Source organism: Heterodontus francisci, unplaced genomic scaffold (assembly GCF_036365525.1).
Source record: "Heterodontus francisci isolate sHetFra1 unplaced genomic scaffold, sHetFra1.hap1 HAP1_SCAFFOLD_634, whole genome shotgun sequence".
NCBI classification, from domain to species: domain Eukaryota; kingdom Metazoa; phylum Chordata; class Chondrichthyes; order Heterodontiformes; family Heterodontidae; genus Heterodontus; species Heterodontus francisci.
The window spans coordinates 62,613-82,867 of record NW_027141767.1 but is presented as its reverse complement, the minus strand read 5'-3'; the positions used below and the strand labels follow the sequence as shown (position 1 = coordinate 82,867).

The window sequence follows — 20,255 nt, the reverse complement described above, 5'->3', positions numbered from 1 at the left end:
AGACTCTGTGTTACTGAGTATTGGTGTTTATCGGACAGTGAGACTCTGTGTTACTGAGTATTGGTGTTTATAGGACAGTGAGACTCTGTGTCACTGAGTATTGGGGTTTATAGGACAGTGAGACTCTGTGTTACTGAGTATTGGTGTTTACAGGACAGTGAGACTCTGTGTCACTGAGTCTTGGGGTTTATAGGACAGTGAGACTCTGTGTTACTGAGTATTGGTGTTTACAGGACAGTGAGACTCTGTGTCACTGAGTATTGGTGTTTATAGGACAGTGAGACTCTGTGTTACTGAGTATTGGTGTTTACAGGACAGTGAGACTCTGTGTTACTGAGTATTGGTGTTTATCGGACAGTGAGACTCTGTGTTACTGAGTATTGGTGTTTATAGGACAGTGAGACTCTGTGTTACTGAGTATTGGTGTTTACAGGACAGTGAGACTCTGTGTTACTGAGTATTGGTGTTTATCGGACAGTGAGACTCTGTGTTACTGAGTATTGGGGTTTATAGGACAGTGAGACTCTGTGTTACTGAGTATTGGTGTTTATAGGACAGTGAGACTCTGTGTTACTGAGTATTGGTGTTTACAGGACAGTGAGACTCTGTGTTACTGAGTATTGGTGTTTACAGGACAGTTAGACTCTGTGTTACTGAGTATTAGGGTTTATAGGACAGTGAGACTCTGTGTTACTGAGTATTGGTGTTTATTGGACAGTGAGACTCTGTGTTACTGAGTATTGGGGTTTACAGGACAGTGAGACTCTGTGTTACTGAGTATTGGTGTTTACAGGACAGTGAGACTCTGTGTTACTGAGTATTGGTGTTTATAGGACAGTGAGACTCTGTGTTACTGAGTATTGGTGTTTATCGGACAGTGAGACTCTGTGTTACTGAGTATTGGTGTTTATAGGACAGTGAGACTCTGTGTTACTGAGTATTGGTGTTTATCGGACAGTGAGACTCTGTGTTACTGAGTATTGGTGTTTATAGGACAGTGAGACTCTGTGTTACTGAGTATTGGGGTTTATAGGACAGTGAGACTCTGTGTTACTGAGTATTGGGGTTTACAGGACAGTGAGACTCTGTGTTACTGAGTATTGGGGTTTACAGGACAGTGAGACTCTGTGTTACTGAGTATTGGTGTTTATCGGACAGTGAGACTCTGTGTTACTGAGTATTGGTGTTTATAGGACAGTGAGACTCTGTGTTACTGAGTATTGGTGTTTACAGGACAGTGAGACTCTGTGTTACTGAGTATTGGTGTTTACAGGACAGTGAGACTCTGTGTTACTGGGTATTGGTGTTTATCGGACAGTGAGACTCTGTTTTACTGAGTATTGGTGTTTACAGGACAGTGAGACTCTGTGTTACTGAGTATTGGTGTTTACAGGACAGTGAGTCTCTGTGTTACTGAGTATTGGTGTTTACAGGACAGTGAGACTCTGTGTTACTGAGTATTGGTGTTTACAGGACAGTGAGACTCTGTGTTACTGAGTATTGGTGTTTATCGGACAGTGAGACTCTGTGTTACTGAGTATTGGTGTTTACAGGACAGTGAGACTCTGTGTTACTGAGTATTGGTGTTTACAGGACAGTGAGACTCTGTGTTACTGAGTATTGGGGTTTATAGGACAGTGAGACTCTGTGTTACTGAGTATTGGTGTTTACAGGACAGTGAGACTCTGTGTTACTGAGTATTGGTGTTTATAGGACAGTGAGACTCTGTGTTACTGAGTATTGGTGTTTATAGGACAGTGAGACTCTGTGTTACTGAGTATTGGGGTTTATAGGACAGTGAGACTCTGTGTTACTGAGTATTGGTGTTTAGAGGACAGTGAGACTCTGTGTTACTGAGTATTGGTGTTTACAGGACAGTGAGACTCTGTGTTACTGAGTATTGGTGTTTACAGGACAGTGAGACTCTGTGTTACTGAGTATTGGTGTTTACAGGACAGTGAGACTCTGTGTTACTGAGTATTGGGGTTTATAGGACAGTGAGACTCTGTGTTACTGAGTATTGGTGTTTACAGGACAGTGAGACTCTGTGTTACTGAGTATTGGTGTTTATAGGACAGTGAGACTCTGTGTTACTGAGTATTGGTGTTTATAGGACAGTGAGACTCTGTGTTACTGAGTATTGGTGTTTATAGGACAGTGAGACTCTGTGTTACTGAGTATTGGGGTTTACAGGACAGTGAGACTCTGTGTTACTGAGTATTGGTGTTTATAGGTCAGTGAGACTCTGTGTTACTGAGTATTGGTGTTTATAGGACAGTGAGACTCTGTGTTACTGAGTATTGGGGTTTACAGGACAGTGAGACTCTGTGTTACTGAGTATTGGTGTTTATAGGACAGTGAGACTCTGTGTTACTGAGTATTGGTGTTTATAGGACAGTGAGACTCTGTGTTACTGAGTATTGGGGTTTACAGGACAGTGAGACTCTGTGTTACTGAGTATTGGTGTTTATAGGACAGTGAGACTCTGTGTTACTGAGTATTGGTGTTTATAGGACAGTGAGACTCTGTGTTACTGAGTATTGGTGTTGACAGGACAGTGAGACTCTGTGTTACTGAGTATTGGGGTTTACAGGACAGTGAGACTCTGTGTTCCTGAGTATTGGTGTTTATAGGACAGTGAGACTCTGTGTTACTGAGTATTGGGGTTTACAGGACAGTGAGATTCTGTGTTACTGAGTATTGGTGTTTATAGGACAGTGAGACTCTGTGTTACTGAGTATTGGGGTTTACAGGACAGTGAGATTCTGTGTTACTGAGTATTGGTGTTTATAGGACAGTGAGACTCTGTGTTACTGAGTATTGGTGTTTACAGGACAGTGAGAGTCTGTGTTACTGAGTATTGGTGTTTATAGGACAGTGAGACTCTGTGTTACTGAGTATTGGTGTTTGCAGGACAGTGAGACTCTGTTACTGAGTATTGGTGTTTATAGGACAGTGAGACTCTGTGTTACTGAGTATTGGTGTTTATAGGACAGTGAGACTCTGTGTTACTGAGTATTGGTGTTTATAGGACAGTGAGACTCTGTGTTACTGAGTATTGGTGTTTATAGGACAGTGAGACTCTGTGTTACTGAGTATTGGTGTTTATAGGACAGTGAGACTCTGTGTTACTGAGTATTGGTGTTTATAGGACAGTGAGACTCTGTGTTACTGAGTATTGGTGTTTATAGGACAGTGAGACTCTGTGTTACTGAGTATTGGTGTTTACAGGACAGTGAGACTCTGTGTTACTGAGTATTGGTGTTTGTAGGACAGTGAGACTCTGTGTTACTGAGTATTGGGGTTTACAGGACAGTGAGATTCTGTGTTACTGAGTATTGGTGTTTATAGGACAGTGAGACTCTGTGTTACTGAGTATTGGTGTTTATAGGACAGTGAGACTCTGTGTTACTGAGTATTGGTGTTTAGAGGACAGTGAGACTCTGTGTTACTGAGTATTGGTGTTTACAGGACAGTGAGACTCTGTGTTACTGAGTATTGGTGTTTACAGGACAGTGAGACTCTGTGTTACTGAGTATTGGTGTTTACAGGACAGTGAGACTCTGTGTTACTGAGTATTGGGGTTTATAGGACAGTGAGACTCTGTGTTACTGAGTATTGGTGTTTACAGGACAGTGAGACTCTGTGTTACTGAGTATTGGTGTTTATAGGACAGTGAGACTCTGTGTTACTGAGTATTGGTGTTTATAGGACAGTGAGACTCTGTGTTACTGAGTATTGGTGTTTATAGGACAGTGAGACTCTGTGTTACTGAGTATTGGGGTTTACAGGACAGTGAGACTCTGTGTTACTGAGTATTGGTGTTTATAGGTCAGTGAGACTCTGTGTTACTGAGTATTGGTGTTTATAGGACAGTGAGACTCTGTGTTACTGAGTATTGGGGTTTACAGGACAGTGAGACTCTGTGTTACTGAGTATTGGTGTTTATAGGACAGTGAGACTCTGTGTTACTGAGTATTGGTGTTTATAGGACAGTGAGACTCTGTGTTACTGAGTATTGGGGTTTACAGGACAGTGAGACTCTGTGTTACTGAGTATTGGTGTTTATAGGACAGTGAGACTCTGTGTTACTGAGTATTGGTGTTTATAGGACAGTGAGACTCTGTGTTACTGAGTATTGGTGTTGACAGGACAGTGAGACTCTGTGTTACTGAGTATTGGGGTTTACAGGACAGTGAGACTCTGTGTTCCTGAGTATTGGTGTTTATAGGACAGTGAGACTCTGTGTTACTGAGTATTGGGGTTTACAGGACAGTGAGATTCTGTGTTACTGAGTATTGGTGTTTATAGGACAGTGAGACTCTGTGTTACTGAGTATTGGGGTTTACAGGACAGTGAGATTCTGTGTTACTGAGTATTGGTGTTTATAGGACAGTGAGACTCTGTGTTACTGAGTATTGGTGTTTACAGGACAGTGAGAGTCTGTGTTACTGAGTATTGGTGTTTATAGGACAGTGAGACTCTGTGTTACTGAGTATTGGTGTTTGCAGGACAGTGAGACTCTGTTACTGAGTATTGGTGTTTATAGGACAGTGAGACTCTGTGTTACTGAGTATTGGTGTTTATAGGACAGTGAGACTCTGTGTTACTGAGTATTGGTGTTTATAGGACAGTGAGACTCTGTGTTACTGAGTATTGGTGTTTATAGGACAGTGAGACTCTGTGTTACTGAGTATTGGTGTTTATAGGACAGTGAGACTCTGTGTTACTGAGTATTGGTGTTTATAGGACAGTGAGACTCTGTGTTACTGAGTATTGGTGTTTATAGGACAGTGAGACTCTGTGTTACTGAGTATTGGTGTTTACAGGACAGTGAGACTCTGTGTTACTGAGTATTGGTGTTTGTAGGACAGTGAGACTCTGTGTTACTGAGTATTGGGGTTTACAGGACAGTGAGATTCTGTGTTACTGAGTATTGGTGTTTATAGGACAGTGAGACTCTGTGTTACTGAGTATTGGTGTTTATAGGACAGTGAGACTCTGTGTTACTGAGTATTGGGGTTTACAGGACAGTGAGACTGTGTTACTGAGTATTGGTGTTTATAGGACAGTGAGACTCTGTGTTACTGAGTATTGGTGTTTATAGGACAGTGAGACTCTGTGTTACTGAGTATTGGGGTTTACAGGACAGTGAGACTCTGTGTTCCTGAGTATTGGTGTTTATAGGACAGTGAGACTCTGTGTTACTGAGTATTGGGGTTTACAGGACAGTGAGATTCTGTGTTACTGAGTATTGGTTTTTATCGGACAGTGAGACTCTGTGTTACTGAGTATTGGGGTTTACAGGACAGTGAGATTCTGTGTTACTGAGTATTGGTGTTTATAGGACAGTGAGACTCTGTGTTACTGAGTATTGGTGTTTACAGGACAGTGAGAGTCTGTGTTACTGAGTATTGGTGTTTATAGGACAGTGAGACTCTGTGTTACTGAGTATTGGTGTTTGCAGGACAGTGAGACTCTGTTACTGAGTATTGGTGTTTATAGGACAGTGAGACTCTGTGTTACTGAGTATTGGTGTTTATAGGACAGTGAGACTGTGTGTTACTGAGTATTGGTGTTTATAGGACAGTGAGACTCTGTGTTACTGAGTATTGGTGTTTATAGGACAGTGAGACTCTGTGTTACTGAGTATTGGTGTTTATAGGACAGTGAGACTCTGTGTTACTGAGTATTGGTGTTTGTAGGACAGTGAGACTCTGTGTTACTGAGTATTGGTGTTTATAGGACAGTGAGACTCTGTGTTACTGAGTATTGGGGTTTACAGGACAGTGAGATTCTGTGTTACTGAGTATTGGTGTTTACAGGACAGTGAGAGTCTGTGTTACTGAGTATTGGTGTTTATAGGACAGTGAGAGTCTGTGTTACTGAGTATTGGTGTTTATAGGACAGTGAGACTCTGTGTTACTGAGTATTGGTGTTTATAGGACAGTGAGACTCTGTGTTACTGAGTATTGGTGTTTATCGGACAGTGAGACTCTGTGTTACTGAGTATTGGTGTTTATAGGACAGTGAGACTCTGTGTCACTGAGTATTGGGGTTTATAGGACAGTGAGACTCTGTGTTACTGAGTATTGGTGTTTACAGGACAGTGAGACTCTGTGTCACTGAGTCTTGGGGTTTATAGGACAGTGAGACTCTGTGTTACTGAGTATTGGTGTTTACAGGACAGTGAGACTCTGTGTCACTGAGTATTGGTGTTTATAGGACAGTGAGACTCTGTGTTACTGAGTATTGGTGTTTACAGGACAGTGAGACTCTGTGTTACTGAGTATTGGTGTTTATCGGACAGTGAGACTCTGTGTTACTGAGTATTGGTGTTTATAGGACAGTGAGACTCTGTGTTACTGAGTATTGGTGTTTACAGGACAGTGAGACTCTGTGTTACTGAGTATTGGTGTTTATCGGACAGTGAGACTCTGTGTTACTGAGTATTGGGGTTTATAGGACAGTGAGACTCTGTGTTACTGAGTATTGGTGTTTATAGGACAGTGAGACTCTGTGTTACTGAGTATTGGTGTTTACAGGACAGTGAGACTCTGTGTTACTGAGTATTGGTGTTTACAGGACAGTTAGACTCTGTGTTACTGAGTATTAGGGTTTATAGGACAGTGAGACTCTGTGTTACTGAGTATTGGTGTTTATTGGACAGTGAGACTCTGTGTTACTGAGTATTGGGGTTTACAGGACAGTGAGACTCTGTGTTACTGAGTATTGGTGTTTACAGGACAGTGAGACTCTGTGTTACTGAGTATTGGTGTTTATAGGACAGTGAGACTCTGTGTTACTGAGTATTGGTGTTTATCGGACAGTGAGACTCTGTGTTACTGAGTATTGGTGTTTATAGGACAGTGAGACTCTGTGTTACTGAGTATTGGTGTTTATCGGACAGTGAGACTCTGTGTTACTGAGTATTGGTGTTTATAGGACAGTGAGACTCTGTGTTACTGAGTATTGGGGTTTATAGGACAGTGAGACTCTGTGTTACTGAGTATTGGGGTTTACAGGACAGTGAGACTCTGTGTTACTGAGTATTGGGGTTTACAGGACAGTGAGACTCTGTGTTACTGAGTATTGGTGTTTATCGGACAGTGAGACTCTGTGTTACTGAGTATTGGTGTTTATAGGACAGTGAGACTCTGTGTTACTGAGTATTGGTGTTTACAGGACAGTGAGACTCTGTGTTACTGAGTATTGGTGTTTACAGGACAGTGAGACTCTGTGTTACTGGGTATTGGTGTTTATCGGACAGTGAGACTCTGTTTTACTGAGTATTGGTGTTTACAGGACAGTGAGACTCTGTGTTACTGAGTATTGGTGTTTACAGGACAGTGAGTCTCTGTGTTACTGAGTATTGGTGTTTACAGGACAGTGAGACTCTGTGTTACTGAGTATTGGTGTTTACAGGACAGTGAGACTCTGTGTTACTGAGTATTGGTGTTTATCGGACAGTGAGACTCTGTGTTACTGAGTATTGGTGTTTACAGGACAGTGAGACTCTGTGTTACTGAGTATTGGTGTTTACAGGACAGTGAGACTCTGTGTTACTGAGTATTGGGGTTTATAGGACAGTGAGACTCTGTGTTACTGAGTATTGGTGTTTACAGGACAGTGAGACTCTGTGTTACTGAGTATTGGTGTTTATAGGACAGTGAGACTCTGTGTTACTGAGTATTGGTGTTTATAGGACAGTGAGACTCTGTGTTACTGAGTATTGGGGTTTATAGGACAGTGAGACTCTGTGTTACTGAGTATTGGTGTTTAGAGGACAGTGAGACTCTGTGTTACTGAGTATTGGTGTTTACAGGACAGTGAGACTCTGTGTTACTGAGTATTGGTGTTTACAGGACAGTGAGACTCTGTGTTACTGAGTATTGGTGTTTACAGGACAGTGAGACTCTGTGTTACTGAGTATTGGGGTTTATAGGACAGTGAGACTCTGTGTTACTGAGTATTGGTGTTTACAGGACAGTGAGACTCTGTGTTACTGAGTATTGGTGTTTATAGGACAGTGAGACTCTGTGTTACTGAGTATTGGTGTTTATAGGACAGTGAGACTCTGTGTTACTGAGTATTGGTGTTTACAGGACAGTGAGACTCTGTGTTACTGAGTATTGGTGTTTACAGGACAGTGAGACTCTGTGTTACTGAGTATTGGTGTTTATAGGACAGTGAGACTCTGTGTTACTGAGTATTGGTGTTTATAGGACAGTGAGACTCTGTGTTACTGAGTATTGGTGTTTACAGGACAGTGAGACTCTGTGTTACTGAGTATTGGTGTTTATAGGACAGTGAGACTCTGTGTTACTGAGTATTGGTGTTTATAGGAAAGTGAGACTCTGTGTTACTGAGTATTGGTGTTTACAGGACAGTGAGACTCTGTGTTACTGAGTATTGGTGTTTATAGGACAGTGAGACTCTGTGTTACTGAGTATTGGTGTTTATAGGAAAGTGAGACTCTGTGTTACTGAGTATTGGGATTTACAGGACAGTGAGACTCTGTGTTACTGAGTATTGGTGTTTATAGGACAGTGAGACTCTGTGTTACTGAGTATTGGTGTTTATCGGACAGTGAGACTCTGTGTTACTGAGTATTGGTGTTTATAGGACAGTGAGACTCTGTGTTACTGAGTATTGGTGTTTACAGGACAGTGAGACTCTGTGTTACTGAGTATTGGTGTTTATAGGACAGTGAGACTCTGTGTTACTGAGTATTGGTGTTTATAGGAAAGTGAGACTCTGTGTTACTGAGTATTGGTGTTTACAGGACAGTGAGACTCTGTGTTACTGAGTATTGGTGTTTACAGGACAGTGAGTCTCTGTGTTACTGAGTATTGGTGTTTACAGGACAGTGAGACTCTGTGTTACTGAGTATTGGTGTTTACAGGACAGTGAGACTCTGTGTTACTGAGTATTGGTGTTTATAGGACAGTGAGACTCTGTGTTACTGAGTATTGGTGTTTACAGGACAGTGAGACTCTGTGTTACTGAGTATTGGTGTTTATCGGACAGTGAGACTCTGTGTTACTGAGTATTGGTGTTTATAGGACAGTGAGACTCTGTGTTACTGAGTATTGGGGTTTATAGGACAGTGAGACTCTGTGTTACTGAGTATTGGGGTTTACAGGACAGTGAGACTCTGTGTTACTGAGTATTGGGGTTTACAGGACAGTGAGACTCTGTGTTACTGAGTATTGGTGTTTATCGGACAGTGAGACTCTGTGTTACTGAGTATTGGTGTTTATAGGACAGTGAGACTCTGTGTTACTGAGTATTGGTGTTTACAGGACAGTGAGACTCTGTGTTACTGAGTATTGGTGTTTACAGGACAGTGAGACTCTGTGTTACTGGGTATTGGTGTTTATCGGACAGTGAGACTCTGTTTTACTGAGTATTGGTGTTTACAGGACAGTGAGACTCTGTGTTACTGAGTATTGGTGTTTACAGGACAGTGAGTCTCTGTGTTACTGAGTATTGGTGTTTACAGGACAGTGAGACTCTGTGTTACTGAGTATTGGTGTTTACAGGACAGTGAGACTCTGTGTTACTGAGTATTGGTGTTTATCGGACAGTGAGACTCTGTGTTACTGAGTATTGGTGTTTACAGGACAGTGAGACTCTGTGTTACTGAGTATTGGTGTTTACAGGACAGTGAGACTCTGTGTTACTGAGTATTGGGGTTTATAGGACAGTGAGACTCTGTGTTACTGAGTATTGGTGTTTACAGGACAGTGAGACTCTGTGTTACTGAGTATTGGTGTTTATAGGACAGTGAGACTCTGTGTTACTGAGTATTGGTGTTTATAGGACAGTGAGACTCTGTGTTACTGAGTATTGGGGTTTATAGGACAGTGAGACTCTGTGTTACTGAGTATTGGTGTTTAGAGGACAGTGAGACTCTGTGTTACTGAGTATTGGTGTTTACAGGACAGTGAGACTCTGTGTTACTGAGTATTGGTGTTTACAGGACAGTGAGACTCTGTGTTACTGAGTATTGGTGTTTACAGGACAGTGAGACTCTGTGTTACTGAGTATTGGGGTTTATAGGACAGTGAGACTCTGTGTTACTGAGTATTGGTGTTTACAGGACAGTGAGACTCTGTGTTACTGAGTATTGGTGTTTATAGGACAGTGAGACTCTGTGTTACTGAGTATTGGTGTTTATAGGACAGTGAGACTCTGTGTTACTGAGTATTGGTGTTTACAGGACAGTGAGACTCTGTGTTACTGAGTATTGGTGTTTACAGGACAGTGAGACTCTGTGTTACTGAGTATTGGTGTTTATAGGACAGTGAGACTCTGTGTTACTGAGTATTGGTGTTTATAGGACAGTGAGACTCTGTGTTACTGAGTATTGGTGTTTACAGGACAGTGAGACTCTGTGTTACTGAGTATTGGTGTTTATAGGACAGTGAGACTCTGTGTTACTGAGTATTGGTGTTTATAGGAAAGTGAGACTCTGTGTTACTGAGTATTGGTGTTTACAGGACAGTGAGACTCTGTGTTACTGAGTATTGGTGTTTATAGGACAGTGAGACTCTGTGTTACTGAGTATTGGTGTTTATAGGAAAGTGAGACTCTGTGTTACTGAGTATTGGGATTTACAGGACAGTGAGACTCTGTGTTACTGAGTATTGGTGTTTATAGGACAGTGAGACTCTGTGTTACTGAGTATTGGTGTTTATCGGACAGTGAGACTCTGTGTTACTGAGTATTGGTGTTTATAGGACAGTGAGACTCTGTGTTACTGAGTATTGGTGTTTACAGGACAGTGAGACTCTGTGTTACTGAGTATTGGTGTTTATAGGACAGTGAGACTCTGTGTTACTGAGTATTGGTGTTTATAGGAAAGTGAGACTCTGTGTTACTGAGTATTGGTGTTTACAGGACAGTGAGACTCTGTGTTACTGAGTATTGGTGTTTATAGGACAGTGAGACTCTGTGTTACTGAGTATTGGTGTTTATAGGAAAGTGAGACTCTGTGTTACTGAGTATTGGGATTTACAGGACAGTGAGACTCTGTGTTACTGAGTATTGGTGTTTATAGGACAGTGAGACTCTGTGTTACTGAGTATTGGTGTTTATAGGAAAGTGAGACTCTGTGTTACTGAGTATTGGTGTTTACAGGACAGTGAGACTCTGTGTTACTGAGTATTGGTGTTTATAGGACAGTGAGACTCTGTGTTACTGAGTATTGGTGTTTATAGGAAAGTGAGACTCTGTGTTACTGAGTATTGGGATTTACAGGACAGTGAGACTCTGTGTTACTGAGTATTGGTGTTTATAGGACAGTGAGACTCTGTGTTACTGAGTATTGGTGTTTATAGGACAGTGAGACTCTGTGTTACTGAGTATTGGTGTTTATAGGACAGTGAGACTCTGTGTTACTGAGTATTGGTGTTTGTAGGACAGTGAGACTCTGTGTTACTGAGTATTGGTGTTTATAGGACAGTGAGACTCTGTGTTACTGAGTATTGGGGTTTACAGGACAGTGAGATTCTGTGTTACTGAGTATTGGTGTTTACAGGACAGTGAGAGTCTGTGTTACTGAGTATTGGTGTTTATAGGACAGTGAGAGTCTGTGTTACTGAGTATTGGTGTTTATAGGACAGTGAGACTCTGTGTTACTGAGTATTGGTGTTTATAGGACAGTGAGACTCTGTGTTACTGAGTATTGGTGTTTATCGGACAGTGAGACTCTGTGTTACTGAGTATTGGTGTTTATAGGACAGTGAGACTCTGTGTCACTGAGTATTGGGGTTTATAGGACAGTGAGACTCTGTGTTACTGAGTATTGGTGTTTACAGGACAGTGAGACTCTGTGTCACTGAGTCTTGGGGTTTATAGGACAGTGAGACTCTGTGTTACTGAGTATTGGTGTTTACAGGACAGTGAGACTCTGTGTCACTGAGTATTGGTGTTTATAGGACAGTGAGACTCTGTGTTACTGAGTATTGGTGTTTACAGGACAGTGAGACTCTGTGTTACTGAGTATTGGTGTTTATCGGACAGTGAGACTCTGTGTTACTGAGTATTGGTGTTTATAGGACAGTGAGACTCTGTGTTACTGAGTATTGGTGTTTACAGGACAGTGAGACTCTGTGTTACTGAGTATTGGTGTTTATCGGACAGTGAGACTCTGTGTTACTGAGTATTGGGGTTTATAGGACAGTGAGACTCTGTGTTACTGAGTATTGGTGTTTATAGGACAGTGAGACTCTGTGTTACTGAGTATTGGTGTTTACAGGACAGTGAGACTCTGTGTTACTGAGTATTGGTGTTTACAGGACAGTTAGACTCTGTGTTACTGAGTATTAGGGTTTATAGGACAGTGAGACTCTGTGTTACTGAGTATTGGTGTTTATTGGACAGTGAGACTCTGTGTTACTGAGTATTGGGGTTTACAGGACAGTGAGACTCTGTGTTACTGAGTATTGGTGTTTACAGGACAGTGAGACTCTGTGTTACTGAGTATTGGTGTTTATAGGACAGTGAGACTCTGTGTTACTGAGTATTGGTGTTTATCGGACAGTGAGACTCTGTGTTACTGAGTATTGGTGTTTATAGGACAGTGAGACTCTGTGTTACTGAGTATTGGTGTTTATCGGACAGTGAGACTCTGTGTTACTGAGTATTGGTGTTTATAGGACAGTGAGACTCTGTGTTACTGAGTATTGGGGTTTATAGGACAGTGAGACTCTGTGTTACTGAGTATTGGGGTTTACAGGACAGTGAGACTCTGTGTTACTGAGTATTGGGGTTTACAGGACAGTGAGACTCTGTGTTACTGAGTATTGGTGTTTATCGGACAGTGAGACTCTGTGTTACTGAGTATTGGTGTTTATAGGACAGTGAGACTCTGTGTTACTGAGTATTGGTGTTTACAGGACAGTGAGACTCTGTGTTACTGAGTATTGGGGTTTACAGGACAGTGAGACTCTGTGTTACTGGGTATTGGTGTTTATCGGACAGTGAGACTCTGTGTTACTGAGTATTGGTGTTTATAGGACAGTGAGACTCTGTGTTACTGAGTATTGGTGTTTACAGGACACTGAGACTCTGTGTTACTGAGTATTGGTGTTTACAGGACAGTGAGACTCTGTGTTACTGGGTATTGGTGTTTATCGGACAGTGAGACTCTGTTTTACTGAGTATTGGTGTTTACAGGACAGTGAGACTCTGTGTTACTGAGTATTGGTGTTTACAGGACAGTGAGTCTCTGTGTTACTGAGTATTGGTGTTTACAGGACAGTGAGACTCTGTGTTACTGAGTATTGGTGTTTACAGGACAGTGAGACTCTGTGTTACTGAGTATTGGTGTTTATCGGACAGTGAGACTCTGTGTTACTGAGTATTGGTGTTTACAGGACAGTGAGACTCTGTGTTACTGAGTATTGGTGTTTACAGGACAGTGAGACTCTGTGTTACTGAGTATTGGGGTTTATAGGACAGTGAGACTCTGTGTTACTGAGTATTGGTGTTTACAGGACAGTGAGACTCTGTGTTACTGAGTATTGGTGTTTATAGGACAGTGAGACTCTGTGTTACTGAGTATTGGTGTTTATAGGACAGTGAGACTCTGTGTTACTGAGTATTGGGGTTTATAGGACAGTGAGACTCTGTGTTACTGAGTATTGGTGTTTAGAGGACAGTGAGACTCTGTGTTACTGAGTATTGGTGTTTACAGGACAGTGAGACTCTGTGTTACTGAGTATTGGTGTTTACAGGACAGTGAGACTCTGTGTTACTGAGTATTGGTGTTTACAGGACAGTGAGACTCTGTGTTACTGAGTATTGGGGTTTATAGGACAGTGAGACTCTGTGTTACTGAGTATTGGTGTTTACAGGACAGTGAGACTCTGTGTTACTGAGTATTGGTGTTTATAGGACAGTGAGACTCTGTGTTACTGAGTATTGGTGTTTATAGGACAGTGAGACTCTGTGTTACTGAGTATTGGTGTTTACAGGACAGTGAGACTCTGTGTTACTGAGTATTGGTGTTTACAGGACAGTGAGACTCTGTGTTACTGAGTATTGGTGTTTATAGGACAGTGAGACTCTGTGTTACTGAGTATTGGTGTTTATAGGACAGTGAGACTCTGTGTTACTGAGTATTGGTGTTTACAGGACAGTGAGACTCTGTGTTACTGAGTATTGGTGTTTATAGGACAGTGAGACTCTGTGTTACTGAGTATTGGTGTTTATAGGAAAGTGAGACTCTGTGTTACTGAGTATTGGTGTTTACAGGACAGTGAGACTCTGTGTTACTGAGTATTGGTGTTTATAGGACAGTGAGACTCTGTGTTACTGAGTATTGGTGTTTATAGGAAAGTGAGACTCTGTGTTACTGAGTATTGGGATTTACAGGACAGTGAGACTCTGTGTTACTGAGTATTGGTGTTTATAGGACAGTGAGACTCTGTGTTACTGAGTATTGGTGTTTATCGGACAGTGAGACTCTGTGTTACTGAGTATTGGTGTTTATAGGACAGTGAGACTCTGTGTTACTGAGTATTGGTGTTTACAGGACAGTGAGACTCTGTGTTACTGAGTATTGGTGTTTATAGGACAGTGAGACTCTGTGTTACTGAGTATTGGTGTTTATAGGAAAGTGAGACTCTGTGTTACTGAGTATTGGTGTTTACAGGACAGTGAGACTCTGTGTTACTGAGTATTGGTGTTTATAGGACAGTGAGACTCTGTGTTACTGAGTATTGGTGTTTATAGGAAAGTGAGACTCTGTGTTACTGAGTATTGGGATTTACAGGACAGTGAGACTCTGTGTTACTGAGTATTGGTGTTTATAGGACAGTGAGACTCTGTGTTACTGAGTATTGGTGTTTATAGGAAAGTGAGACTCTGTGTTACTGAGTATTGGTGTTTACAGGACAGTGAGACTCTGTGTTACTGAGTATTGGTGTTTATAGGACAGTGAGACTCTGTGTTACTGAGTATTGGTGTTTATAGGAAAGTGAGACTCTGTGTTACTGAGTATTGGGATTTACAGGACAGTGAGACTCTGTGTTACTGAGTATTGGTGTTTACAGGACAGTGAGACTCTGTGTTACTGAGTATTGGTGTTTATAGGACAGTGAGACTCTGTGTTACTGAGTATTGGTGTTTATAGGAAAGTGAGACTCTGTGTTACTGAGTATTGGGATTTACAGGACAGTGAGACTCTGTGTTACTGAGTATTGGTGTTTAGAGGACGGTGAGACTCTGTGTTACTGAGTATTGGTGTTTATAGGACAGTGAGACTCTGTGTTACTGAGTATTGGTGTTTATAGGACAGTGAGACTCTGTGTTACTGAGTATTGGTGTTTATCGGACAGTGAGACTCTGTGTTACTGAGTATTGGGGTTTACAGGACAGTGAGACTCTGTGTTACTGAGTATTGGTGTTTATCGGACAGTGAGATTCTGTGTTACTGAGTATTGGTGTTTATTGGACAGTGAGACTCTGTGTTACTGAGTATTGGTGTTTATTGGACAGTGAGACTCTGTGTTACTGAGTATTGGTGTTTATAGGACAGTGAGACTCTGTGTTACTGAGTATTGGTGTTTATAGGACAGTGAGACTCTGTGTGACTGAGTATTGGGGTTTACAGGACAGTGAGACTCTGTGTTACTGAGTATTGGTGTTTATAGGACAGTGAGACTCTGTGTGACTGAGTATTGGGGTTTACAGGACAGTGAGACTCTGTGTTACTGAGTATTGGTGTTTATAGGACAGTGAGACTCTGTGTTACTGAGTATTGGGATTTACAGGACAGTGAGACTCTGTGTTACTGAGTATTGGTGTTTACAGGACAGTGAGACTCTGTGTTACTGAGTGTTGGGATTTACAGGACAGTGAGACTCTGTGTTACTGAGTATTGGTGTTTACAGGACAGTGAGACTCTGTGTTACTGAGTATTGGTGTTTACAGCACAGTGAGACTCTGTGTTACTGAGTATTGGTGTTTATAGGACAGTGAGACTCTGTGTTACTGAGTATTGGTGTTTATAGGACAGTGAGACTCTGTGTTACTGAGTATTGGGATTTACAGGACAGTGAGACTCTGTGTTACTGAGTATTGGTGTTTACAGGACAGTGAGACTCTGTGTTACTGAGTATTGGTGTTTACAGCACAGTGAGACTCTGTGTTACTGAGTATTGGTGTTTATAGGACAGTGAGACTCTGTGTTACTGAGTATTGGTGTTTATAGGACAGTGAGACTCTGTGTTACTGAGTATTGGTGTTTATCGGACAGTGAGACTCTGTGTTACTGAGTATTGGGGTTTACAGGACAGTGAGACTCTGTGTTACTGAGTATTGGTGTTTATCGGACAGTGAGACTCTGTGTTACTGAGTATTGGTGTTTATTGGACAGTGAGACTCTGTGTTACTGAGTATTGGTGTTTATAGGACAGTGAGACTCTGTGTTACTGAGTATTGGTGTTTATAGGACAGTGAGACTCTGTGTGACTGAGTATTGGGGTTTACAGGACAGTGAGACTCTGTGTTACTGAGTATTGGTGTTTATAGGACAGTGAGACTCTGTGTGACTGAGTATTGGGGTTTACAGGACAGTGAGACTCTGTGTTACTGAGTATTGGTGTTTATAGGACAGTGAGACTCTGTGTTACTGAGTATTGGTGTTTATCGGACAGTGAGACTCTGTGTTACTGAGTATTGGTGTTTACAGGACAGTGAGACTCTGTGTCACTGAGTATTGGTGTTTACAGGACAGTGAGACTCTGTGTTACTGAGTATTGGTGTTTACAGGACAGTGAGACTCTGTGTTACTGAGTATTGGGATTTACAGGACAGTGAGACTCTGTGTTACTGAGTATTGGTGTTTACAGGACAGTGAGACTCTGTGTTACTGAGTATTGGTGTTTACAGGACAGTGAGACTCTGTGTTACTGAGTATTGGTGTTTATTGGACAGTGAGACTCTGTGTTACTGAGTATTGGTGTTTATAGGACAGTGAGACTCTGTGTTACTGAGTATTGGTGTTTATCGGACAGTGAGACTCTGTGTTACTGAGTATTGGGGTTTACAGGACAGTGAGACTCTGTGTTACTGAGTATTGGTGTTTATAGGACAGTGTGACTCTGTGTTGCTGAGTATTGGTGTTTATAGGACAGTGAGACTCTGTGTTACTGAGTATTGGTGTTTATAGGACAGTGAGACTCTGTGTGACTGAGTATTGGGGTTTACAGGACAGTGAGACTCTGTGTTACTGAGTATTGGTGTTTATAGGACAGTGAGACTCTGTGTTACTGAGTATTGGGATTTACAGGACAGTGAGACTCTGTGTTACTGAGTATTGGTGTTTACAGGACAGTGAGACTCTGTGTTACTGAGTATTGGTGTTTATAGGACAGTGAGACTCTGTGTTACTGAGTATTGGTGTTTACAGGACAGTGAGACTCTGTGTTACTGAGTATTGGTGTTTATAGGACAGTGAGACTCTGTGTTACTGAGTATTGGTGTTTATAGGACAGTGAGACTCTGTGTTACTGAGTATTGGGGTTTACAGGACAGTGAGACTCTGTGTTACTGAGTATTGGTGTTTATCGTACAGTGAGACTCTGTGTTACTGAGTATTGGTGTTTATCGGACAGTGAGACTCTGTGTTACTGAGTATTGGTGTTTACAGGACAGTGAGACTCTGTGTTACTGAGTATTGGTGTTTGCAGGACAGTGAGACTCTGTGTTACTGAGTATTGGTGTTTGCAGGACAGTGAGACTCTGTGTTACTGAGTATTGGTGTTTATCGGACAGTGAGACTCTGTGTTCCTGAGTATTGGTGTTTACAGGACAGTGAGACTCTGTGTTACTGAGTATTGGTGTTTATCGGACAGTGAGACTCTGTGTTACTGAGTATTGGTGTTTATAGGACAGTGAGACTCTGTGTTACTGAGTATTGGTGTTTATCGGACAGTGAGACTCTGTGTTACTGAGTATTGGTGTTTATAGGACAGTGAGACTCTGTGTTACTGAGTATTGGTGTTTATAGGACAGTGAGACTCTGTGTTACTGAGTATTGGTGTTTATCGGACAGTGAGACTCTGTGTTACTGAGTATTGGTGTTTATAGGACAGTGAGACTCTGTGTTCCTGAGTATTGGTGTTTACAGGACAGTGAGACTCTGTGTTACTGAGTATTGGTGTTTATCGGACAGTGAGACTCTGTGTTACTGAGTATTGGTGTTTATAGGACAGTGAGACTCTGTGTTACTGAGTATTGGTGTTGACAGGACAGTGAGACTCTGTGTTACTGAGTATTGGTGTTTATAGGACAGTGAGACTCTGTGTTACTGAGTATTGGTGTTTATAGGACAGTGAGACTCTGTTTCTGAGTATTGGTGTTTGCAGGACAGTGAGACTCTGTGTTACTGAGTATTGGTGTTTACAGGACAGTGAGACTCTGTGTTACTGAGTATTGGTGTTTACAGGACAGTGAGACTCTGTGTTACTGAGTATTGGTGTTTACTGGACAGTGAGATTCTGTGTTACTGAGTATTGGTGTTTATAGGACAGTGAGACTCTGTGTTACTGAGTATTGGGGTTTACAGGACAGTGAGATTCTGTGTTACTGAGTATTGGGGTTTATAGGACAGTGAGACTCTGTGTTACTGAGTATTGGGGTTTATAGGACAGTGAGACTCTGTGTTACTGAGTATTGGTTTTTATAGGACAGTGAGACTCTGTTTCTGAGTATTGGTGTTTGCAGGACAGTGAGACTCTGTGTTACTGAGTATTGGTGTTTATAGGACAGTGAGACTCTGTTTCTGAGTATTGGGGTTTACAGGACAGTGAGATTCTGTGTTACTGAGTATTGGTGTTTATAGGACAGTGAGACTCTGTGTTACTGAGTATTGGGGTTTATAGGACAGTGAGACTCTGTGTTACTGAGTATTGGGGTTTACAGGACAGTGAGATTCTGTGTTACTGAGTATTGGGGTTTATAGGACAGTGAGACTCTGTGTTACTGAGTATTGGGGTTTATAGGACAGTGAGACTCTGTGTTACTGAGTATTGGTGTTTATCGGACAGTGAGACTCTGTGTTACTGAGTATTGGGGTTTATAGGACAGTGAGACTCTGTGTTACTGAGTATTGGGGTTTATAGGACAGTGAGACTCTGTGTTACTGAGTATTGGGGTTTACAGGACAGTGAGACTCTGTGTTACTGAGTATTGGGGTTTATAGGACAGTGAGACTCTGTGTTACTGAGTATTGGTGTTTATAGGACAGTGAGACTCTGTGTTACTGAGTATTGGTGTTTACAGGACAGTGAGACTCTGTGTTACTGAGTATTGGGGTTTATAGGACAGTGAGACTCTGTGTTACTGAGTATTGGGGTTTATAGGACAGTGAGACTCTGTGTTACTGAGTATTGGGGTTTATAGGACAGTGAGACTCTGTGTTACTGAGTATTGGGGTTTATAGGACAGTGAGACTCTGTGTTACTGAGTATTGGGGTTTATAGGACAGTGAGACTCTGTGTTACTGAGTATTGGGGTTTATAGGACAGTGAGACTCTGTGTTACTGAGTATTGGGGTTTACAGGACAGTGAGACTCTGTGTTACTGAGTATTGGGGTTTACAGGACAGTGAGACTCTGTGTTACTGAGTATTGGTGTTTATAGGACAGTGAGACTCTGTGTTACTGAGTATTGGTGTTTATCGGACAGTGAGACTCTGTGTTACTGAGTATTGGGGTTTATTGGACAGTGAGACTCTGTGTTACTGAGTATTGGTGTTTATAGGACAGTGAGACTCTGTGTTACTGAGTATTGGGGTTTATAGGACAGTGAGACTCTGTGTTACTGAGTATTGGTGTTTACTGTCTTCCTGTGTTTGATGTCATGGTGCTGAACACATTTGTTTCAAGTTTCTTCTTCATTGCTGAGCTGTTTCTCTTGGGCTGATGGTTTCATGTTTCTATGTTGCAGGATGCACTGAAATCTCATGTCGTTGGTAAGTTTATTCGTTGTTTCCTGTTTCACTTTCTTGAGACGGCATCTGATAGAAACCTGTAAAATTCGAACAGGACTAGACAGACCCGATGCAGGGAGGATGTTCCCGATGGCTGAGGAGTCCAGAACCAGGGGTCACAGTTTCAGGATATGGGGTATGCCATTTAGAACCGGGATGAGGAGAAATTTCTTCACTCAGAGGGTGGTGAACCTGTGGAATTCTCTACCGCAGGAGGCAGTGGAGGCTAAGTCATTAAATATATTCA

The 20,255-nt window shown here is 41.8% G+C and overlaps 1 protein-coding gene across 2 annotated transcripts in view; it reads left to right on the top strand.

Annotated features, from left to right (window-relative positions):
- The first annotated feature begins 19,948 nt into the window (after positions 1–19,948).
- LOC137364679 (RAF proto-oncogene serine/threonine-protein kinase-like) overlaps positions 19,949–20,255 on the top strand; it is a 32,250-nt gene continuing 31,943 nt past the window's right edge. For both annotated transcript variants that reach the window (XM_068027739.1, XM_068027738.1), the window contains exon 1: positions 19,949–19,990. In XM_068027739.1, coding sequence (XP_067883840.1) covers positions 19,957–19,990 — 34 coding nt within the window. In that variant the 5' untranslated portion in view covers positions 19,949–19,956. The remainder of the gene's footprint in view (positions 19,991–20,255) is intronic.